Below are 25141 nucleotides of genomic sequence, written 5' to 3' on the forward strand. Positions count from 1 at the left end.
TTGAATGATCAAATGGTATATATACACAGGGGCCGGCTTGATGAGAAATAGAGTAATCTTAGTGTATATAAAAATTTAATCTGTTGGACTGCTATAACAAAATTAATCAATCCAGATTTGATTTATTCAAGTCAAATTAAGTACAATTTTGAATTGCAGCCAAATTCAAAATTCAAATTAAGTACAATCTAAACTCTTTTTGGCTCAAGTTTTGTCAGCAATTTTTGCTGAAGATATGCAAGGAAGGAAAGCCAGAGTTTACAGACCATTTGACACATGGACTGAATCACTGAAGCATCATCCAGGCCAAACTGAAGCTGCAGCTATGTACCAAGTTCCACACCCAAAAAATAGCATGTATGACTTGAGGAAAATATTGCCCTCATTGTTTCAGACTTTCAATTAATCACTTCTTTTCCTAGGTTAAATTTTTAACAAAAAATGTCCATGCTCAGGCAAAAGATGGAGTAAGAACTACATAATTCGAATTTTTACATTACAATGATTAGAACAGAATGTATATGTTAATGTACACCTGCAAACTCCTAGTTACTACTTCTACCTCTCCAGGCTATGTCACACTCCATAACCCAGAGCACCGAGGACACATGGTGAAACAATGTCAAAAAAAATTGGGAACCCATATTTTATAACTGGTTAGTCATCATCTGATAAACAAACTATGTCAGTAGGTCCACCTGTATGTACTGGGCTGACACCCGCACCACCCATAATGGCAGGATCAGAAGGATTTGACTGGTCAAGGTTTGAACCCAAATTCGACTGTGAGGGCAAACTACCTGGTGGATCTGCACCAGATCGAGTATTCATATCCATCAGCAACTCCAAAGCAGATAAACTACGAAGCGCTGGCAATCCTCCAGCACTTTCAGGATGATGGGCCCGATTATAAGGAACAGACTGTGGTGTCGGGGCTGGAAGTCGTGGATGAGGAAATGGTGTTGCAGAGTAGTTGCTATGTGACTGCTGACTTGGCATGGTTGTCGAAGGTCTAAAAGGTTGGAGATGTGGGGCTGGTGCGCGAATCTCACCTCCACCTTGGGGGATTACTGTTGAAGGGGAAACGGAACTGATGTGGGGGGGTCTTGGCATGGTGGGAAAAACAGCAGGCAGAAGAGGAACAGTCTGCATGGATGGAGCTGTATAATGTAGAGTGGTTGCAGGTGCAGGTGGGTTCGTCTGCATGCTGGGTAAGGGTGCAATAGAAGTCTGCAGGTTAGCTGCAGGAGGGCTGGCCAAAGATGATCTGGCAACTGAAGAAGGCCTTTGTGCATTTTGCTCCATGGATAGCTGGAACAGCTGCTGGACGAAACTGGAATTCCCATCTGCCAGGGAAATAACAAGGAGGTGCATTAGAGAAATGACACAAAAGTAATCATAGAAAGAAATCCATGATGCATAAATTGATATTTATTGATAAATAGCATACATAGCGTGTAATCATGAACTGCCTGCCATGAGACTACATAAAATGCATGAAGATCAAAACATGTACACTGTTTTAAATTTATAATCATCTTACATGTATAATTGTTACTAAATTTCAAAGTAGTGTCATATCTCCATTGCACTTCGAGATGGAAAAATATTAAAAAAGTTGAGAGATACACAGAAAGACCCAAGTCGAGATTGTGTCAAAATATACAACAAATAGGCAGATTCAATTTGACAGTGTAAAAGGCAATATATATATATTTTTTTTTTCTAAAATAAGTATATGATTTTATATTAGTTAAAATTTTTAATTTGATTTAGACGTTAATCAGATCACATACACCTAACTTGAAATTCTACCCAATTAAAATAAAATATTAAATTCAGATTCAAACGATAAAATTTCGGTTTGGGTCAAATCTTAAAACTAAATATATAGTCGAGTACAATTTTGTAACTCCCATTCCTCCCTCCCTCTCTATTCTCCCTTTCTGGACAGTGGATTGCACGTGTGAATTTCTCCATACAAATGGAGAGGATCCCTTTTTTATTAATCTTTTACCTTAATCCTCATTGATCGTTCATCAAACATGCCATTTTTCTTCTTTTTGACCTTCCTCCTATTCTAACTACTTTAATGATGGACCTAGCTTGTCTTCAGTACCAAGCTATGCCCTGGGTGGCAAAATCCTCATTGATATTAAGCACATTAAGGATCCTAGACCTTCCAAGAGAAATGAAATACCATCCAACCTACATCTTTGGTATGAAAGGGAAAAAGGAAAGAGAGAACAACTCAAAAGGCAGAATTCAGAAATTTCACACCTTGCTGCACTCCAGATGCAATTGATGCCCTAAGATCCATGCATTTAGACCTGAAAGCCTCAGCCAAAATCTTATTCATCAGAACTTTGTTGTGCCTTGCATCCAATTCCTTCTTTTTAGAGAGGAATTCAGTTTCATTCTCCTGAAATCTAATCTCATACTTTCGACGAATTTCAGCAAGAGCCTCCTCCATCTCCTTATCACAATCAGATTTCAGGCGCAGCTTCTGTTCAAGACAAAATGGTTTTCAGCAGAATATTAGAAAAAATGACACAAAGATATTAACTCCAAAACTGACCGTATCTTCATGAGACTTGATGGTTTGGTCAGTTTCTTTAATCAATCTTTCCAGTTCATTTTGAAGCGGGTCAGTGTACAGAGGAAGAGGCATCCGAGAACCCCCCCGGGGTGCAGTATGCATAGGACGATTAGGAGCCTGAGCAAATTGCATCGGAGCCTGAGCAACTTGGTTAAAGCTATGGTCTTCACTACTTGGCTGAATTGCATTTCCACCAGCTGAAGATTCGGGCAGACTATGATCAGGTGTATTAGAGGATGTTAACAGCTGCAGTTGTACTACAGGCTCATTGGCTGGCACTTCATGATCGGATTGGTCAGATGCTAACATTGCAACAGATTGGGATACTGGATTTTCAACTGGTTGGCAAGTATTCTGCTTTTCACTAGCTTGTGCATCTCCATCTTGCACTGCAGTCGATGTGGCTAATAGAGTACCATTGTCTTGTTGTGCCTGGACAGGTATGAATTTGTCAGTAAGTAAATGGCTAAATCACTTGTCTTGTTTTTAATTTTTTTGATGTAGAATAAATTTATTAACAATCATGAAGACCATCTCCTCCTAACATGGAGAAAGAAACAAGACAAAACAGTATCGTGGAATAGAGAACCAATAATATTTTGTTGTACGCAAACAACCCAAGGAATCTTACTAATCTAACCTCATCATAATTCTCAGCATAGTATAAAACGAAATGGTGCAGAAGAGGTCCTTAGACAAAGCACAATGTCATTTTCGATGCACAAGCTAAATGATCAAAACAAGCTGACTACCATATAGATCAACAGCATCTAATAATCTCATACCTGATCACGTGTCACTGAACCACCATGAACCAAGGCTGTCGCAGGCTGCACTGTAGGTGAATACACCAGGGACACTTCCGGATAAGAGTTTCCATTGACTGAAGTATCAACTCCATTCTGCTGGTTGACCGTGGTTGCACTATCAGATGCCATAACCTGCACTTCACTGTTCTCGTTTTCTGTGGCTTTTTCAGAGATTTGTTCTTCAGATGAAGGTGTATCCACAGAGACAAGATTCCCCAGGCCATCATTTGAAGTGACGGTCTCAAGCACTCCTGACTCGACTTCTTTAACTTGCATGGTTCCTGTCTCTACATGAATTTGTTCTCCAGATGAAGGTGGGCTCGCAGACACAACATTATGCAAACCATGACTTGAACTGACAGTCTCATGTTCTGTGGCTTTTTCAGGGATTTGTCCTTCAGATGAAGGTGGATCCACAGACACAAGATTCCCCAGGCTATCATTTGAAGTGACAGTCTCAAGCACTCCCACTTTGACCTCTTTATCTGGCATGGTTCCTGTCACTAAATGGATTTGTTCTCCAGATGAAGTTGGGCTCGCAGACACAACATTATGCAAAACATGACTTGAACTGACAGTCTCATGTTCTGTGGCGTTTTCAGGGATTTGTTCTTCAGATGAAGGTGGCTCCACAAAGACAAGATTTCCCAGGCCATCACTCGAAGTGACAGTCTCAAGCACCCCCGACTCGACCTCTTTATCTGGCATGATTTCTGTCACTACATGGATTTGTTCACCAGATGAAGCTGGGCTCGCAGACACAACATTATGCAAACAGTGACTTGAACTGCCAGTCTCATGTTCTGTAGCTTTCTCAGGGATATGTTCTTCAGATAGAGGTGGATCCACAGAGACAAGATTCCACAGGCCATCATCCGAAGTGACAGTCCCAAGAACTCCCAATTCGACCTCTTTATCTGGCATGGGTTCTGCCACTACATGGATTTGTTCTGCAGATGAAGGTGGGCTCGCAGACACAACATTATGCAAACCATGACTTGAACTGACAGTCTCATGTTCTGTGGCTTTCTCAGGGATTTGTCCCTCAGATGAGGGTTGATCCACAGAGACAAGATTCCCTAGGCCATCATTCAAAGTGACAGTCTCAAGAACTCCCGATTCGACCTCTTTATCCGGCATGGTTACTGTTACTACACGAATTTGTTTTTCAGATGATGGGGGACTCACAGACACAACATTATGCAAACCATGACTTGAATTGACAGTCTCATGCAATCCCAGTGGAGCCTCTCTGTCAGGCACGCTTACTGCATCCCCATCAGGATTCTGTTCTGCTGAAGACAGATTCAAAGAAAGGGGTCCCTGTTGACCATCAGTTGAACTGCCAGTTTCGGGCACTTCCAGTCTGACCTCACCATCAGAAATGGGTAATGCGTCTACTTTGTAGTCAACAGCTTTCTCCAAACCATCAGTAGAGCAGACAATTTGTGGCACATGCAGCAGAACCTCTCCATTGTCTGAAGTGCCTCCATCAGTAATTAGCTCTTTGGCACAAGGGTCCACAGAAGCAATGGTCTCTTGATCATCACCAGAACTGCCAGCTTTGTTTTTCCCCAAAATATCAGTAAACAAAGCTGCCCCAGAGGTCATTGTATCTAATGCACCATTTGCATTAATGGGCCTATCTGTAGTCGTTATTGTTCTAATGGGACCACTACATGCTATAGCATCAGCAGGAACATTTTCTAGAGTTCCAGACAGTCCCATCACTCCCCCATTCATGCTATGCACAATCTTGTCAAGACCATGCTCTCTTAGAGGGGAAAAATCCTCAGGAACTTCAATAACTCTAACCTGTTCACTAGTCCGTGAGCATTCCAACCAACGCTCAGGTGCATTTGAAGGTGACCTATTTAACAATTCAGCGCAAGCCCATGATCGCACTTCTTCTGTCCATTGTTTCTCCTTCTCCTTCAACTTAGTCCTTGCTTCCAGCTGCATTTTATCACAATGCTCAAGACGTATGTCCAACTTGTGTTTTTTTTCTTCAAATTCTTCTTCCAACATCTTAAGCTTATCTGTTCTCATATTATTCTGGAAACAAGATCGAATAACAGCCGACTCTGTGTTGTGATTTCTTTCAAGATGCTCCTTCTCTTCCCCATGAATTCTCAAAAATTCATTTTTTTCTTTGCGTTGTTTTTCAATAAGTTTTGCCATCTTCTTCTCAAACTTTTTCTGAATTTCTTTGATACTTTTTGAGACATCTTTTTGTGCTAAAATTTCTTGTTTCAGTGACAAGTCTTCAATCTCTGCTTTGACCTTCTGCATGTAAGAAGTCAACGATTGTGAAACCTTTGCATGTGAATGGTCCTTCAGAGCATCTTTACTTGATAATTCAGCAAATTTTGGAGACTCTACAGCCTTAAAAATCCCTGTACGGTATATAAATGTTCTCTTCAGACACCGCAGCATTGAATAAACACAGTTTGCCTCTTCTTTTTTGCAATTGAAGTTAAGATGCTGCTTTGCAAGCACAAGCGATTCTTTGTGGTCAACTTTCTGCTCCAACAATGAAGCTGCAGTCCAACACTGGAATTTACAGATACCGGTTAGTCGGTTAAAGTAGCACTATAGAGATACATGTGTGCATGCACAAGCCAAAGGCAATAATAAAATGGATTATTAAAAGTTGCATGTTGATAACACACATGCACCCAAGCGCTGATGTATATGCAAGCACACATAAAAATAAGGATGTGCTCATACCCTGGCATGAGAGAGAGAGAGAGAGAGAGAGCGATTAGATTACACTGGCGTAAATAGTTTTGAAATAATATTGAATTCTCTAATATATAACACATCAATACTGAAGAAGGCATACTCAATCTGTGGTCTGTTTAAATGATGGTTCACTTTAGCTAAACCTGAGCGCAACACTGCTATTTGTTAGTGAAGTGCTTTCTTGCAGCACATGTGCACCTACAATCAGAACCATCATCGCAGGCTCAAACAACATATCCGTTTCCTGAATTTTCCCCCCAGTAACTTTTCAATTCTAGAGTATTGAGTTTAGTTGAAATATAAGAAAGATGGATTGTAAATAGCTCTATTATTCGTTCCAAAAATTAAGCTGTCGGCAAAGAAATCATTTTCAAATCGACAAAATCTTAGTATCTACAAATGGGACAGAAGCATGGATCAGTTTTGACCATTGAAAGGACAGTCATGTGCGCACCACATGCCAAAATTTTTTTATTTAACAGAAATCTTGGCGGATTTGAATGTAGGAGACACATTAGAACTTTTTGAAAGTTTAAGGGGGGTGAAAGCCAAATTATATTTTTTCAAGGGGCAAAGTAGAACACAGCCTGTAGTTCTAGGGAATTACTAAACTTTTCCCTAAATGTTTTTTCTAAAGCCTTGGAAGAGGAAAACAAAATTAAGATTTGCGGCAAGCTAGAAATGATGGAAAATGATGCTATCGTTGCAAACAAAAGATACTTTTATTAGCACAACACAAACAGTACAATAACAGTGAGACATCCACCTCTAATTTACAATATAGATACAATAATAAGATGCCTAATTTCCTATCAAAACAAAGAACATAACACAACTAACGAACAACCGCCCTCCAAATTAATAAAATATCTGACCAAAACACATCTCTAAATTCCACAGATACATAAGCCCAAAATCAGAGCGTCACTATTACACATCCAGTTACAACATATCAGAGAAAGGAAACCACAAATACCAAGTGAAAGTCAAACTATACAGATTTTAGAATGACCAAATCATCAGAAATCATTTCAGAACCAGAAATATATATATCAGGGTTGTAGGCAAGTAATTTAAAAGAAAGCATACATCTAAGAACTTTTCAATTCAGCATGCGAATAACTAATAGACTGAAATATGAGTGCATGAAAGAGGAAGACGATTCTAACCAGAGATATCTGAAATGCCTGTAATATTGTTGCTGATTCTCTTTTGACATGGTGATTATTCATTACATATTCAAGAAAGTTTCTGACCATAACCTTGACAGCATCCTACATTATAGTAACATCAATCAAGATATCATTAAAAGAAAACTGTATTTTCTGAGATATATTAATGGAATATTGAGTTAAAACCAGCAGCACATATGAACAAAATTAGAAAGTAAAATGTTGTTAGCAGAAAAATCAAATTCATACAGAGAGTTGTAGGATTCCACAAAGTTTTGATATCTCTGGCTTCAAAAGAAGATGGAGACTCTTCTGGGCATCACGCAATTTTCTTCTCTCCTCAGATTCAAACATGTTACTTTCTGGTATTTCTATGACATTTCTACCCAAAATATGTGAAGTAGAGGCACAGTTTTCATCAATTATTTTATTTACACCAGCAGTTGACCTGGGAGAAGAACAAGCCACATTATCTGCTGGAGTTCCTGAAGCTCCTGCAGAATTAAAGATGTTATCAGAAACTAAAAGTGGGAATTCAGGCAATCTACAGGCCAACTCTAACATTGCACCAATACAGCACTCTTGAGAAAACGCCATGACCAAAAAAAAAAAAAAAATTTCACAATATCAGGCATTACCTTCCTTGTATCCAGGAATTGATTTTCCCTCAGATCCAGTCTTTAGATGGGCTGAATCATCATTTCTATTTACCACCTTCTTGCGCTTTTTTACAACTTCATCACTTTCAACTTCTGGTTTCTTTGTCGATGCATCAAGATGTTGTACCCTTTTCCGGTTCCTCTGAGACAAACCAGAACAATATTTCCACTGAGGATGCTTTCCCTCCAACAGTTTTGTCCAAAAACTAAGGTTTTGCCCTTCACCTGTATGTTGACGTTTCAGCTCACTAAACAGTGGAATCTCCGTACTGTAAGCTCCTCCAGTTTGATGAGCTTTTGAAATGACAGATAAATTACCTAAGCCATTGTCTTTACCATCCCGAGGAAGTATGGCCAAGAACTCCCGGACAACATCTTTCAGAAGTGATTCCTCAGGCAAGATACTTGCAGTGGAGGCTGGGGTATTGCGGCCATGGAACTCGTCCAATCTAACAAATTGATAAGGTGCCCCCCACAGAAGCATCATTTGACTATTAGTCCTGCTTATATTCTGTATATGGCTATCAAGAATCTTCTCCTGCTTTGCAAAAATTAAAACTTTCTCCTCCAAGGTACAAGTTGAATACAAACGAAATACTTTTATCTGCTCAGATTGTGAATCCAGTGATATCTTCTGCAGGGCTTTTACATCACTTGCAGGGTTCCAGTCACTACCAAATATGATGACAGTATCAACTGATGAAAGTTTGATGCTGGGAAGACAGGCACGGGACTCCAATAAAAACACAAATCTACCATTCTCCTTATTGTTAAACCTTTCCATAGAAGCACACTTCTCAGAACGAATAACACCTGACTCAATCCGTTCATAAGAATCTGGCCCATGCCTTTGACGCACAAAATCATCCAAAATATTTCCAAGAGAACTATCCCTTCCCGAACCACTGATTGACTGCAAATTAAAACGAAATAAAAAGGATTAGATGAGAACATTAGAATAATGAACAAATGCTCACTATCTATAGTACAGCAACAATTACATGAACTAATAATTTCCTTTATACAACTATAATTCATGTCCTAAAGTTAACACACTACAGCTCTCCAATCTATTAATACATCTTAACTCAGGAGAAACTGAAGCCCACAATGCTGACCAAAAAGAATTTCCTCAATCAATGACCTCCCAAACATGTGAAGATCAAATTTGTATACTCTACGTATCAAAAGATACTAAAAAAACCAGTTCTAGAAAGAATTATTATAAAATTACCAAATTGTGTACCTGAAAAAGGATAAGTACTCTTAAACTTCGATTCTTTATCTCCGTAAGCATCATGTCAAGAAGTTGAAGCTTGCCACTTGCTTTTATTCCAACATCCAAATATTCAGTTACTTGAAGGCCTTCAGTAAGCAAGGCAGGTATGGATGGATCCACAATGTAGGGGTGATCCAAGCACTGTCAAGAAATACCATACAAGAAACTTATTTAAAATCCAGGAGGAGGAAGAACGCAGAAGGAGGAAAGAAATATAAAACCACAGGAAAATCACTTCTTTTCACTACCCATTGCATATAACAAGGAATCTCAAAGTTCAGACATATGCAAATAATAACTTCCTTTGTTATAAGTTATCAAAATCATAGAGGACTGGAAGCACAAATTCCAAACGCAGACAACATTAACAAAACAAGCATCCAACTAACTTAATGCAAGAGAAAGTTGAAACCACCAAATGAAAAGAAGTGATTACAAATCTTTTTCTAGTTTCCATATCTGTATGAGTGATAAGAACTTGAACTCACTAAATTAAATAGAAGAAATGAGATTAAATCCCAATTAGAATCAACATACAAGGGTAACTTAATAAATCCCACAATAGCCATATCATGCCTACACAAATTGTCATGCAAATATACTGAAGAAGAAAAACTATATGATACAATGTCGTAATAAAAGAAAATACAACTATGAAAACCATGGGATTAAGATAAAATTACAGTAGATAACGAAAGACAAATAGACCTCATGCAACCATCACACTGAAGCAAAAGGGCAACCAACCAACCTTTCGGTTAGATGTAAGTATATCATGGAGTGCTCCAACAAGATCTTTCTTTGATGATGATTGAAGTAACATGGGGTTTGACAGTAGATTTGAACAGTATTGCTCTAGCTGGACATTTGATATTTGTACAGGAACCCAGTACTCTCTAAGCCTGGAAGAGTCTGACACTATATGTAAGAATTATATGTAGCAATAGCATAAAATAATTTTCCAAATCATCTAATACTAAAGACACTTGCAACAATATGAAAGCCAGAAGAAAAGGTTACCCACAAGAGCTTCCCACCACGCTTGCAGTTGAGGCATGTATTTTGGTCAACATTTGTTTGTAGATCTACAGACAACTCCTGCAAACATTTGTCAGCCTTTCCAGGAAGTCCCATGGTACTATCGGCTACGACTTCTCCTCTATCCTGATGCAACTTTTCAGAAAAATGACAACAACCAAGGCAAGATCAATAACTAAGCTAGGAGAAACATAAATGCAACCTAAAACCATTAGTAAATTGATGTGCATTGCCTAGAAACAATACATGCCGAGGTAGAATACCAACCTCCACTACATAATTTCTTACATCTCTGCTACTAACTTACAGCCTACAAAATATTGGTCACCATAAGAGTGACGCCAACTGCTATATCTAATATCTAATGTTTCAAAAAGTTTTTGCACAGTAGCCAAATCTAATTATCAGAAATAATCACATCAGCTCTGTTTATCACATATTGAAACCTTTTTGGCATGGTAGCAGCTAGCCAATCCTACTGCCACCACCTTCAGTAGGAGATAAGAAAATTCTTACAATTCATATCCACAAAATGATACCAAAAAAATCCTACCCACCCCCACCCCACCCCACAAAATGAACGAGGCACACATCAATCACCAGATGAAAGAGAAGTGCAATATCATAGTATACACTGAATCTAATTGAGTTTAGAATTTGACGATCAGCAAAGCAACAGAAAGAATTACAGCCCTCCTAACAAAGAAATATATTCCATTCATAAGAGAAGTAATCTCGAAGAAAGTGGAAAACTGGAAACAGTGGAAGTGGAAAGCAGTGAATAGGGGAGGGGAAAGAAACCGACCTCAGTTACAGATGCACCACATAACTCCTGATTTAATTGTGTGCTGCAAGAGCAAAACTCCTGCTTCTCCAGATCATTTTCTACCCTGAAAATTTCAAATGAGAAACAAAGGGATAAAGAGAAGTTTAAGGCTGGATGGTGAACATTTTAAAAGTCAGAACGTCACAAAATGCCATGATTGTTCAACATTGAAAAATCTAAAACAGTAGCTAACTTATAAATACTATAAACTATCACATACACCGTGCAAAAACTATTTTGTAGTCAGCTTAAATTTAGAATTTTGGATTGCATTTTACAATTGCCCCTTAGAAGTTATAACCAACTGCCGGACAACAATACATGGAAAAGCTCCATCAAGTGGGCAGAAGGAAAATGATGTTACATTTTGCAGATTAGTATCACATTGAAGCTTCAACCAGCAGTGATGTATGGGACAACAACAAAGCAGAGGACACGAATTTTAAAAAGAAATTAAAATGGACCAGGCCCTAACAAATACAAAAGGAAAAAAAAAAAAATAGATAGAGATCTAGACAGTAAGTACAGCCACTAGTGGCCACTGGCCAGACAGGTCCCACCATACATGCCCAGTGCAGTATAACAACTCAAAATAATCTAACAGCTAGAAAATTAGGGGATGGAGGGGGGAGCACTTTCATGTGTTTTAAAACCGACATTGATGCACAGTGGTAGTACACATTTGTATCCTAATATATGACAAAATAATGGAATAAAATACTCCCATTTCTTACTAGGTGCTCTCCATCAACCAGAAATACTGATATTTCAAATTCTCAGAATGCTTCTTAGCATATCTCTATATTCATCTCTAGCAAGTGTATAAAATAACTAAATAAGCAAAACAAATCCAGAAAAACCATCTGAAATCCTAACCAAGCTGCAGCTTTAAGAAGTAAACATCTTGTATTTAAAACAAATATCTGAAAGTCATGATTCATAATTCTAGGAAGGCAGACAGCTAAAGTATAGATTCTTGTGCACCTATAATGTCCCTCATCTACATCAAATATTGGAATAGTGCAAACTGTTAACACATTCAAGGAGGTATTGAGCCTGAGAACTTAGACATGCATAAAACATGAACTTATTGTAAGTTAGTTAGATCAGCTCATTTCTTAACTGTAGTGCATAATCCCAGATCTACAAATGAACATGACATAAGATATAAATAGACAGGATAATAAGTCAGCACAAGTTACTAGATCAGATCACAGATGAAACAACATATTCCATAGCATGTATGAACAACACCACAAAAACTTAAAAACAATACAAGTTCAATAATTTTTCAATATACAGAAAATACTAGAAATTTTACAATCAACTCAACCAAACCAAAATAATGAAAGTGAACTTGGTTGCTGTGGAGTAAAAGATAGCAAAATCCGACAAGTTTTGGTAACAGATTACTCCCACCCCTCTCCCTAAATAAAAAAATGTAAAATAAAGTTTCAAATTAAAAAATTAAAATAAAAAAGAACATGATAAGTGCAACAAACTTGAAAGAATTACCTTCAAGTACACCAATGGACTAACAGAAAACACTATACCAGCTACAGAACAAAGACAGAAAAGTACACAACAGAAACAGAAACCCACACAATTGATTTAGTTTTGTGTGTGACTAACTCAAAACTAAATCAATTCAATGGTTGATGTCATCAGCTGTAAATCATTTGGGAAATCACCAAGGCACAAACTATATAAAAGGAAGCAGAATTTATTTTTAGCACAGTAATACCTTCGTCGCTTAAAACACGCACCACATGTCTCAACAGGAACATTTTCTGTGCCGGCATCTTTACTTGCGTTTACTGCAGAATTATCAGAATCCCCGTCCACCATGTTTCTTTTTCTCTTTGAAGGTATAACACAGTGACTGCTTTCCAAGACACAGCGATCATCATGTATCCTTCCATTGGATGTAGAACTTGTCAGCTCTGGAATCTTCAACTTTTCAATATCAGAACACTCCACCCGTACCCTTCCAGGTGCATCATCGATCTCTTCAGTCATGGCATTATAAGATGATGGCAGTGGACGTTCACCACTCCCAGAAAATTTTAAAGCATCACCATCTTCAAAATAAGCTTCCTCCATGCAGCTAGGCTTTGGGCTTGAGCGGGACAATTCCACTCCGTGATTATCTTCCAATGTTTCTTTTGTGAATTTATTTACACTAGAATCAGATCCCACCAAAGATCTTTCATGATCTCTCCCAACAAATTCTTCATTCAATTCCTCCTCCCTTCTTTCAATGCCCTTACCAAACCCATCAACCCCGCTTCCACAATTGTTGTCACCTCCCAAAGATATTTTATTCTGCCTATTCTGCTCCTCACCATGCTCTAAAATTCAAGCAGAAAAGCATCAGAATGATTAGAATAATTCATTCCCCTGTCTCACAACAATTTAGAACAACAAAACAATAATGACTTCAACAGAATGACTACTGGGGAGAGAAGAAAGGAGACAATACTCAGTTACCTGGTGCTTTAACCTTCTTTGGATGTTTCTTGAACAATGCCCTATAAGCATAAGCATGCATATTTTTACGTTTCACCTGAGCAGGTCCTACATTTTGTTTCCCAATTTTGCTAACTTCTCTAGGTCCCAAAGTCAATTCTTTCACACTCTTCTCCTTTTTTTCCTTTTTCCGCTTCATTAATGATGAACTCGAGCTTTTATCACATTGTTTTGACCCAGAAGAAGCTGATGAGTGATTCTTGGCTCTCTCAGACCTCCTCAAAGGACTCGGTGTCAACTTCTTCTCAAACCTCCCAGATTTCCTCTTCACTGGAGGAGTTTTAGGCATATTTTTCTCAAGTCGTTCAGACTTCCGAGTACCAGAAGGGCTCAGAGTTGTGTTTTTCTTCAATGGTGTTTCTCTAGAAGACCTTCTTAAGCCAGATGTATCTGATGTTGCAGAGCCGGAAGTACTTGATCCTTTACTACTGATTTGTCTCCCGATTGAATTGTTACTTTCATCATCCTTGATTTTTCGACTAGATCGTGTATCATGCGCCATTCACCTGTAAAGCAAAAGAAAAGTGTCAAAATGTTTTAAGGTGACGTCCACCAGATGTAAATCACAAAAACAAAATATCAATATCAATTTTTTTTTGGAAATGAGACATTTATCAGCAAAAAGAACAGTACAAAACGTGGATAAGGAATACACTACCTAAATACCAAAAAAAAAAGGAAACAGAAGACAACAACTGTCTAGACTAATACAAAGACACCAAAACACCAAGATATATAGACATACACATTACTGCACCACAGCCAACCAATCCAGCATAATATTTTAAAACAAAATTTCTCTAAACTCGCAGTGACCGAAGCCCACAAGGCTGACCAGAATCTGACTCAATTCCAGAGTTAGTCCACCCCAACCCCATTGTAGTTCTCAAAAATTCTTCTATTATGTTTCATCCAAATAACCCAGAAAGCTGCCATCACCGAACATCCCCATAGAGTCTTAGCTTTTCTTTCCCTTGCCCAAAGCCTTGAATTGATTGCTCAACAGCTCAATACACCCTTTTGAAATGACCAAGCTTGCCTTAGTCACCCTAAACAATGTTCACCAGAGATGTAAAGAATAAGGACAGTGGAGAAAAACATGGTCCACACTCTCTGCGGTCCCCAGCCTTACAAAAGATCACCAATGTGGAAACAGACATAAACAAGAATATCTAGCAGCATTCCACATTAGAATATTAATACTCACCCACATGGGAATACCATTGAACATTCCACAATAGAATATTCAGCAAATGTAAATCACAGAAACCTGATATCTACCAAGAATATCAAGCATCAACACCATCAAGCAGCAGTCCACATGTGAATATTAATACTCAACTCAACATGAGAATGCCATTAAACATGTCCAAAAAAACTCCCCTCATGGATAAAAAGCATCCATCAAGCAGTCCAATGCATACTGCCATGCATATGAGGAGATCTGATGAAGGACAGGTAAGAGAAATGTGTGGGAAATGCTACTGTTTGTTTAATTTGAGATTTATGATTGCTGTAACGTGTTGAAAAGTAAAGAACAAAAGGAAAATTATAAGTAAATATGAGAAAATTACAAGAAAATGATAGAAACTACTAGTACCACACTAGTGGGAATCTAGGAATCACTCCTAGAGGCCTTCAGCATTCTATCTATGGGTAGATTGCATCTTAAAATGGGGCCATTTTAAAAATTGGTCCCAAGCATAGTGTGTACTCTGCCCAAAAGCCTGCACTCTTGTAAATAAATGGTGTCCCTCCTAACACCATTTATTTACAAGAGTGCCCCCACTAATAAAAAAAATTAAAAAATTTGTTAACGATCCCATTCAGGGATTAGGGTTAAAGGTTTAGGCTCTATGATTTATCACCCTAAATCCTAGTGCCTAAACCCTAAACCCTACCCTAATAAACCCCAATAGCCAGTACTAAATCTAGTTTAAAATTTTAAATGATCCATTTAAGGCTTAGGGTTTAGGGGTTTAGATTTAGGATTTAGGGCTTCTAGGAATGAAGGATAGACTACATGTAACATGGAGCAAGGGTTGGAACAATCTCGGCAGGCTTGCCAAGTTGCCAGTCCGTCAAAATTAGTCAACTGGGAAGGCTACTCTTCGTCCCTACTTTCAACGGTGATCGGTCTAGTCTAGTAGGCCCTATCTAAGCCCTATTGTTGTAAAGCTACAACTCGTAAGCCGGGCCCTAATAAAACCAAAAATTCTTTGAAAAAATTATTAAAAAAAAAAAAAAACAGCCAATTCATCAATTGAGAGTGTCGATCAATCAGCACTGAATTTCAGGGACTGAAACATGAAAGAACGTAGTTCAAACTGAACTTATTTTATTGAAAATGCCAGTTAAAGGCTTTTGGAAAATTGAGGAAATAACTAGGAACTTAGTGATAGTTTTCTATTACAAAGATTTATATATGGTTTTCCAAATACATAGAAAGAAACTTTCCAACTTCCTAAATATTAACAAATACTTTCACCCTCTTTGGCTGACCTTTGACTAGGCCTAAATTTATTACAATTAGAATTGATGCATGTACTAACAAATATTTCTTGAACCTTGGAAATTTGGAAAAACACAACTTGTGGGAGACTTCAAAAGTTATGATAAATTTGTTCCAAAGTTGTAAAATGTGAAGAGCACTTAATTCAACGACAAGATAATAAACGGCCTAACAGCGATGTCCTCATCAATTCTCATCAGCTGAGGAAAACTTGACTTTGGCAAGATAAATCCATGAAATATTTTGTAAAAGGTAATGTATGGGCCTTCTCTGATACCACAACTGATACTGGACATGCAGGAGAAATATGTGGGAGTGCTACTGTTTGTTTGATATGAGATTTATGATTGCTATAATTCGTTGAATAGTGTAGAAAAATAGGAAAATTTAAGGAACAAGATGAGATCATTACAAGAAAAGGATAGAGACTACTAGCATCGCACTAGAGGGATTCTAGGAATCACTCCTAAAGACCTTTGACATCTCAACTAGGGGTAGATTTTTTTTTTTTTTAGTAAGAAACATACTGTCATTAAATAAAAATTAAAGTTACAAAACAGAAGACAAGGAGTCCACTGAGTAGGTCTATAACTAAAAACAGCAAAACATCATAAGAGATACAACAAGGGTTCAACTGCATCACACAATCCTAGATAGCAGCATATCCTGCTGAAAAAAAAAAAAAAAAAAAAAAAAAACTGTAAATTCAAGCATCTCTTCGCCTTCCTTTAGGCACTTACAAATATATATAACCCACAAGATGCTCCTCCTCCATCAAACTAGCACTGACAGTTTCCCATTTGCAAAGAAAAAGCATTCCAACTTCCTAAATAATAATAAATACTTGCTCTTGGGCTTCGGCCCCCCTCTCATCAAAACAATAATAAATACTTTCACCTTCTTTGGCTGACCTCGGAGTTCCCAAAAGCCCAAAATTAATTACGATTAGAATTTATGCATGTTACAAAATTTTCTTGAATCTTGGAAATTTGGAAAAACACTCTACTTGGACTATTGGAGAGTTGTAAATTATAATAAATTTGTTCCTAATAAATTTTGTTGGTTTAACACTATTTCCCAAAAGCTTAAGTTGGTAGTATGTGGGGCAACAATTATTTTATAACCTAACAGTTCCAAAGCTGTAAAAATGTGAAAAGCACTTAAATAACCACAAGATAATGATTGATTATATGACCTCTTCTTTCATCTCCTCCTTTCATAAAACCTACATGGTATAACAGTGATGTCCTTACCAAGATTCTTTTGCACTCTCAGTCACACAAGATCACACTAATTATATGATACACAAAGGACAGTTCAACTTATCACCTCCAACATCACTACTAGGGCATCTCCGAGATTTTAACCAGAATTCCAACTTTATATGGACCATTCGACAGCAGATACTAGATCCCAAGAGTGACTAAAAATATCATATAAAGGAAAATAGAATTTCTCTGTTGATTAATTTGTGGATGAAGTTTACCAAAAATATTAACAAACACAAAAGTAGAATTTCTAAACTCCATACTGGCTACCAATGATGCAAGACAAAATCAATTTCTATCAACCAACGAACCAATTCTCTGTTTGTATCTTTAGGAAAAGTTCAGGAAAACTGATAGCAGATATTCTTACTCTTACATATATACTATAATTTCTAGTACCCAATAAATCAATACTCCTACTCCTTCTAACTCTTAAATAAATTCCACTAAAGTTACATTTCTTTTTCCACAAAACAACCCAAGCAAAGGTCCCATCAGATAAGTAATCATTCAGTATACTCTATTGCAATTACCTATGGCATTAGGTTCTTTTATAAAAATAAAAAATAAAAAATAAAAAAAAGATATGCCAATGGCATTACTCACTCCTATAGAATTTCAATTGATTCAAAGGCAGCAGTATTATGTCAATCCCTTTAGCTGGGCAATTCAATGAGGTTCACAATGTACCTTCTTGAATCAAAATAGAAAAGCCAGTCAGGAAGCTTGAACTCTGCTACATAAGAAAAGCAAGCATTTGCATTGAAGTATATGCCTAAATCACAACCACCTTGCTAATGAACCAAGCACAATAGAAGCTAACTTGCTATCACTTCCAGAAATGGGCATCATGCTAATGTAAAAGGTCAAAAGCATGCATAAATCTTTGGTACCAAACAAAAATTAAAAAATAGCTAGAAACAGACCCCAATCATACAATGGCATAGCTCTGAATCCCAAGAACCCCACAAACCCTAATCGCCTGCCACAACTAATACAGAAATTCAGCTCCTTTTAACACACAACTTTGCACAAAAGGGCATATATATCAAACCAAAACCCTATTCGCTAAAAATAAAAATTTCAGGTCCGATTTCATTGCAAGGAGTATAGCCATACTAAGAAAATTTCCACAAAAATTAGAAAAAATAACGAGAAATTTTGACTAACCTGCATCAAAAGGCGCTTAGTATTTTTTTTCTACAATAATCAGAGAATGTTGGGGTTTTTACTTCAGTACTCGCGAGGAAGTCATGGGTTAAGAGAGATTTTCCGAGGAAAATGAGGAAGAGAAGCGTGCGTTAGAGGCGGTCTTGGTCTTGGCTTTGCTTTTTGATATTCACTGCTACAGTGTTTGCAGTGTCCTTCGACTCCTACTGCATTCTTTCATCTGACGACGAAAAAGTAGTAACTTTTTTTGTTTTTTTTTACCCTTTTGTCCTTTGCATGTATACTTTTTCTTTGGTAAGTGTGTACCCGAAGAAAACAAAAATAACGCTCAAAATGCTAAAATTGGGTTTCAAGTTTCAATCTTTAGGCTTTAGCTTTTAAAAATCTCATTCTCATTCTTTATTTCTTTATGCAAGATTTCTGTGTATAATAAGCAATTTCACTGATTTAGCCGTGTACCCAAAATCTTACAAATTAATGAGCAAATTTCGTGCACTTACAAAACCTAATTTCCAAAAATGAACATTGAAAACAAAATTACCCAAATAGATAGAAAAATGGAAAATAAGAAGTGGAGGAAGAAACAGGGAAAGTACCAGTCCTTCTGAACTCAAAGAAAAAATGCACAACATTAAAACCAAGAGTGAAATAGTAGAGTGCTGGTGACGAGGAAAAAATAGTTTTTCTTTTTGTTTGTTGGTCAAGAGAAAGAGATAGTTAGGGTAGAGAGATATAAGGGGGAATGGAAGACATAAAAAAGGGAGTGGGAGAGAGATGGTGAGCACAGGGTATTTTTGTAAAATGAATAATTATGATGGGCCAAAAATATTTAAAAATAAATAGAGTCATGGACGCAAACGTGTCACGCATGCATCTCGCAAATCGCAAATGTGGCACAAATGCATCCCTCAGATCTAGATCTTCTTGTTTTGCTTAACTTTTAATTATAACCGTGTATTAAAAGTCTTAAGATGTGTGAGCAAAATTTTTCTTTGGATTTAACTAATTTTTCTTTTGGTAATACAGATTTAGCTAATTTTAATACAATACTATGTTGACATGAATAAATACAACACGTTGTTAGGTCTAGAGAAGAGTACCGCTCCACTCATGAAATTTATTTACCAAGTCTTGACACTCATCCATAACACATGTATTAGTGTGATCTATTAATCATTATACATCTTGTTGTACGCTCCATTGTATAATTATGAACCACTAATTAGCATCTCATTGTAGACTCCACTGCAATTTAGTGATCGGTTAAACATTTTCTTTTAACACATGTTTAAAAGAAAAAAAAAGTAGAGTTGGTAAAATTATACACAGTGTGATAACACAACATGAACACAAATGAAAAAATTTAGAGTTCGGATAAAACTTAATTAAGTTGGATTGATAACAACCCAAATCAATAAAAAAATGCAACACATTAAAATCATGAAGAACAGAGAGGGTTGGCAACAAAAGGAAGATCGAGAGATAGTTTTTTTTAGTCTGGTAGAGAGGAAGAGAGGAAAAGAGAGTTTGAGTAGAGAGCTTTAAGGGGAATGAATTAAGGACACCAAAGGAGTAGGGGAGGAGAGCACAAGATATTTTTGTAAAATGAATAATTATAAAGGGTAAGTTTTAGCCTAAAAATATTAAAAATAAAATTAGCTAAATACATAGGTCAAGCTCGAACATGGCAAGCATGTATTAATGTGGCATGCATGCATAACACACTTATAATTGTGCACTCCTCAGTGAAACATTTTATTTCAACAAAAGTTGATAAAAAAAAAAAAGTAGAGTTGATAAAATCATACACAACCTAGTAACATGACCCAAACATGCACAAAAAATTCAATGTTCAAGCCAAAGTTTATCAACTTAGATTGATAACAAATAAACACATTAGAGACTTGTTAAAACATCGAATCGCTTTAGTGTTAACTAGCGAAACTTATTAGTGACTTGTTAATATAAGTGTCAAACGTGTTTGGCCAACCCATTTAAGTTAGGCTATATGGGCTTTATGTTGTGTTGATATTATGTCTATTTAATAATTGTGTCATGCTCATGCCAAGCCAAATAGCTAAGACCTATTCCCGATACTCCCATTCATGCTCGGGTCGTGTTCGTACTCAACGCCCACGGGCCTTTTTTTTTTTTTTTTCTTTTTTAAAGTTTTTTTTATTTAGAGAGGAGAAATTTAAACTTGAAACCTTTCAAACAATATGGAGAGAAATACCACTAGATAAATAGTTAGTTGATGGTTACTTTTTCAAGGTTAAAAAGTCATATAACTTTTTTTATAATTAAATATTAACATTTTTTTGCTTAAAAATTTTAATTTTCCATTTAAAAGTTTTTTAATAAGGAAAAAACCAATGATAAAAGGGTTGTGCTTAGTTTGGACCCATTTTGTGCTTATGTAGTGTTTGGCTCGTCTCGTGATGTGTTGTGGGCTACAAAATTTGGCCCAACTCATATAGTTATGTTGTATTTGTGTCGTGCCATACCCATTTTAATTGTGTTGTGCTCATATTTTATTTGTCAACTTTGCCCATTTAATACCTCTACTTATAAAAAAATAATGGTGCTTTATTTTATTTATTTTTTCTTAGGCTTTTCATTATTTTAATTTGAATATGCTTTTAAAATGTCTCTTATGTGTAATGTTAAAGTATAAATTCATTTCCTTATTACTTTCTATAAGTCCTCTTCTTGCAGAGAGTTAGTTTTCATATACAATTGTAACTCTTATTCTATTAATATACATACTATCTGGAACAAATTTTCCACTATCTGCAACAAGCTCCTCAATTGAGGCAGATGAACCAATCAGTTTTATTCTTTTATTTTATTTTATATATATATAATATTAGTTTTATTCCTTACATCTCAGGACGTTTTATGACAGTTGACTAACGTGGCCGAAGCCCAAAGGTGTCAAATTTGGTTCAAACTTCTACACAAATTTTGACATGCGTGTCAAGTTGGTCCACATATTTCGAAACGTAACAAAGTTGCTAACGAACTTCTCAAATTATTTCAATCCAATACAAATATTAACTTTTTTTTTTAATTAACTTCCATCTAAGAAGTTAAGGAAAGTGATCGTGTGCAATGCAGATAACCACTTTTTCAGAGTGTTTTTGTCCATTCAAATCCATTTGAATTGAAAAAATTAAATAAAATATAAAGGAAACCCACAAGGCCACAACACACCCTTTTCTTCTTCTTCTTTCGCTTGTCTGTTTTTATTGTTTTTATTCTTCTTCCTCCCCTTCCTCTTCTTCAAACTTCTGCAAACCCCAGCCACTAAAAAAAATGAAAAAACAAAAATAACACAAAAAAATTAAGAAACCCCACGATCCCATCCCACCTAACGCATCCCCCACACCTACCTCTTCTAATCTTCTTCCTCCTCCTCTTTTTCTTTGTCTGCAAACCCCTCCAACATCTTCACCCCCAAGATCTCAACCACCTCACCACCCTCATTGTTGTCGACTGGAAGGGAAAGGGTGCGGCTTTTTTTACGAAGAAGAAGATAAATCCATGGTGAAGCAAACATAAGGGGATTTCCAAAGAATCTTCAGAGATTTTTAAATTTTAGATGAAAAGGAGAGAATTTTAAATTTAAGAAGAAAAAGAACAAAGGGGAAAGGGGTGCGTCACTGCGTTGGGGATCTGCAGAGGTTGGGTTTGTTTTTGTTGGTCCAAAGGGGTTGGGTTTTTTTAAAGTTAATTCTTTAGTTAAAGGGGATTAAAGTACTGAAATTCCTCTAAAAAAGTGGTAATGTGCGGTGTATATGATCACTTCCTTTAACTTTTTAGATGGAAGTTGATGTATGTATGGATTGAAACAATTTGAGAAGTTCGTAGGCAATTTTGTCATGTTTTGAAGTTTATAAACCAAATTAAGACACATGTCAAATTTTGTGGATATTTTTGTATTTGATCCTATAATTTAACTTGCTCACGGTGAATTAATCTTTATGCCTAGTCCACATAATTGGTTCATGCCGAACTGATCATTTGACATCATATATATATATATTATATATAGTTTTTAGTTGGAGAGAGAAAGATCGAACTTAAAGTGTATTATGGATATTTCTACAACTCTTTCAATTAGACTACCAACAACTCTATTTGACATCATAATTTAGACATGCATCTTATATTAAATCCAATAGCTTAGAATTGACTCTCTATGCATGAAATGTAATTAATTTTGACTTTCATATATCAAGAATATGAAAGAGAAAGTATTTTCTTCAAAAACTGCATCTAAAAAAGTATGGAGGATGGATTTGAAAAATGCAATCAAAGGGGATGACTATAAAGTAATAGTCCACAGAGGATCTGATTGCAAAAAAACAAGTAGTAACAAGTCAAAGTGTACCTACATATAATATAATCTATTCCCAACTGGCCATTAGTGTTATAGCCGGCAATTAATGGAGCTTTCTGGTTGCTTAATTATTCCTTAATACAAGTTGATTATACTTTTGACCACAGATATTGGCCGGACCCTGAGAATATTAAAATGAAGTGGTCTATCTTTCATCACTAGCTCTCCCATCAGCAATCAACTTATTTATCTTCTTCTCCTTTTCTTTGACCGCCAAAAAGAATGTGCAACATTTTGATATCAGAAACCATGATTTATCTCTGCTTTCTCATCTTGGTTTGCCTAAATTCAAGCTATGCTCAGCAGTATTATGACCAATCTGAATGTTCTTCTACTGGCAGCTACCCAGGTTCTAGATACACTTGCAATATGTTCCAAAACTCCTGCACAACATTCTTGGTCTACAGAGCCAACCAACATTTTCAGACCCTTTCAAGCATCTCAGACTTGTTTCACATGAACTCTGATGCAATGCTTGGACTGAACAATCTTACATCTCCTTCTGAGGTGCTCAAACCAGGTAGAGAGGTTCTTATTCCCATTAACTGTTCTTGCTCAGGTGAATATTTTCAGGCAAGTTTCAGCTACATTGTTTCTCACAACACATCAAACTCCGAGATAGCTTGCAGGGTTTTCGAAGGCTTACTCAAGTCTCTTACACTCAGTGAGGAAAACTTGTCTCAAGGAAAAGAGCTCAAGGTTGGTACTGAGCTTCATGTGCCTCTAAGATGTGCTTGTCCTGATAATTTCACTAGTACTAGAGTGAAGTACCTTGTGACATACCCTTTTGTAGAAGGGGATGGACCACTCACATTGAGCATGAAGTTTAGAATCTCTCCTGAAGATTTATGGTCAATTAATCATTTAGAACCACACCAAACTGTATTTCCAAATACAACCGTTTTGGTTCCCTTGAGAGCAGCTCCAGTCATAAACTTCAATATTCCAGAATCTCCACCTCCAACTCCTGGTTTCCTTCCCACAATTTCTGTGCAAAAACCAATTCAAAACACAAAACTAAGGAAATTGTATATAGTAGGGTCTGTTGTTGGGTTTTCTCTAGTGCTTTTGGTAGCATTGATTGCATTTAGTTTGTATAGAAAGGCCTTGAAGAAATGGAAGACTGAGAGGCTGCACTCCTTCACTGCTCTAAGCACTCCAATTTCATGTTCAACAGTCAGAAGCCCACGTAAATCTGGGGGTCGAAGCCCGACAAATTCATGTTTATCTCCGGATATTCTTGCTGGATTAAAGTACTCTTTGTTCAATTATAGCATTGAAGAGCTCAGGAGAGCAACAAGGGATTTCAATGAAGAAAACAAGATTGGTGCTCTAGTCTATAAGGGGTTGATAAATAATGCTGAAGTGATGATCAAGCAGATGAGATATGAGGAAACTAGCCATGTCATTGATGTGCATTCAAAAATCAACCACATCAACATCTTGAACTTGGAGGGTGTTTCTTATGGAGACAATGACTTGTCCTGGTCTTGTCTAGTGTTTGAGTTTCCAAGCAATGGCTGTTTGAGGGACTGCTTGTCTAATCCATCTAATCCTCTCAAGTGGTACCAGCGAACACAAATAGCTTTTGACATTGTTTCCGGACTTCACTACTTACACTGTTGTACTTTCCCATCCTATGCTCACCTAAGCATAAACACCAGAAATATTTTTGTGACAGAAAATTGGAGGGCAAAACTCGCAAACATTGGAACAGCCGCTGCTTTAGGATCTTCAGAAGGATATGACAAAGGATGGGTTGCACCAGAGTATCTCCTATATGGCTCAGCTTCTGAAAAAGTGGATATTTTTGCATTTGGGGTTGTTTTGCTTGAGCTCATCTCAGCAAGAGAGGACATTGATGGAAAGCTGTTCAAAGAATCCATCAAATTTTTGGGAGGGGGTGCTAGTGAAGGTGGTTTCCTTGAACAACTTAGGAGCTTCATGGATCCACAGTTAGGGGATTATTCTCTTGCAGAGGCTTTATGTATAGCCGTTCTAGCAAAGGCCAGTGTGGAGGATGACCCTCTCCACAGGCCATCTGTTGATGATATCTTGAAAATCCTTGCCAATGGCATGTCAAGAAGTCGATCCACGCGCATGGTAGAACATTTATTTATCAAGTAGTACTGT

General features: G+C 37.0%; 2 protein-coding genes across 6 annotated transcripts; one reads left to right on the forward strand and one right to left on the reverse strand.

The window, feature by feature from the left end:
- Nucleotides 1-375: 375 nt before the first annotated feature.
- On the reverse strand, nucleotides 376-18765 carry LOC147298838 (uncharacterized). 5 transcript variants are annotated; one of them, XM_086241020.1, is made up of 14 exons: nucleotides 18607-18765; nucleotides 13618-14162; nucleotides 12872-13478; nucleotides 11107-11191; nucleotides 10288-10427; nucleotides 10015-10165; nucleotides 9231-9404; nucleotides 7964-8897; nucleotides 7575-7819; nucleotides 7323-7427; nucleotides 3385-5961; nucleotides 2579-3031; nucleotides 2281-2506; nucleotides 376-1346 (listed from the first exon to the last, which is right to left on the reverse strand). In XM_086241020.1, the coding sequence occupies exons 2-14, from the start codon at nucleotides 14156-14158 to the stop codon at nucleotides 658-660; spliced, it is 6927 nt and encodes a 2308-aa protein (XP_086097146.1). In that variant the 5' UTR covers nucleotides 14159-14162; nucleotides 18607-18765; the 3' UTR covers nucleotides 376-657. The 5 variants fall into 5 exon arrangements, with proteins under 5 accessions (XP_086097146.1, XP_086097140.1, XP_086097152.1 ...); XM_086241014.1 differs by having other exon boundaries at nucleotides 10288-10436; XM_086241026.1 differs by lacking the exons at nucleotides 12872-13478; nucleotides 13618-14162; nucleotides 18607-18765 and having other exon boundaries at nucleotides 10015-10175; nucleotides 10288-10436.
- A 4465-nt stretch (nucleotides 18766-23230) lies between these two features.
- LOC147298839 (lysM domain receptor-like kinase 4) lies at nucleotides 23231-25135 on the forward strand. Its single transcript, XM_086228775.1, has one exon. The coding sequence runs from the start codon at nucleotides 23231-23233 to the stop codon at nucleotides 25133-25135; it is 1905 nt and encodes a 634-aa protein (XP_086084901.1).
- The last annotated feature ends 6 nt before the right edge of the window (nucleotides 25136-25141 follow it).

Source organism: Dryas octopetala, chromosome 1 (assembly GCF_963921425.1).
Source record: "Dryas octopetala chromosome 1, drDryOcto1.1, whole genome shotgun sequence".
Lineage (NCBI taxonomy): Eukaryota > Viridiplantae > Streptophyta > Magnoliopsida > Rosales > Rosaceae > Dryas > Dryas octopetala.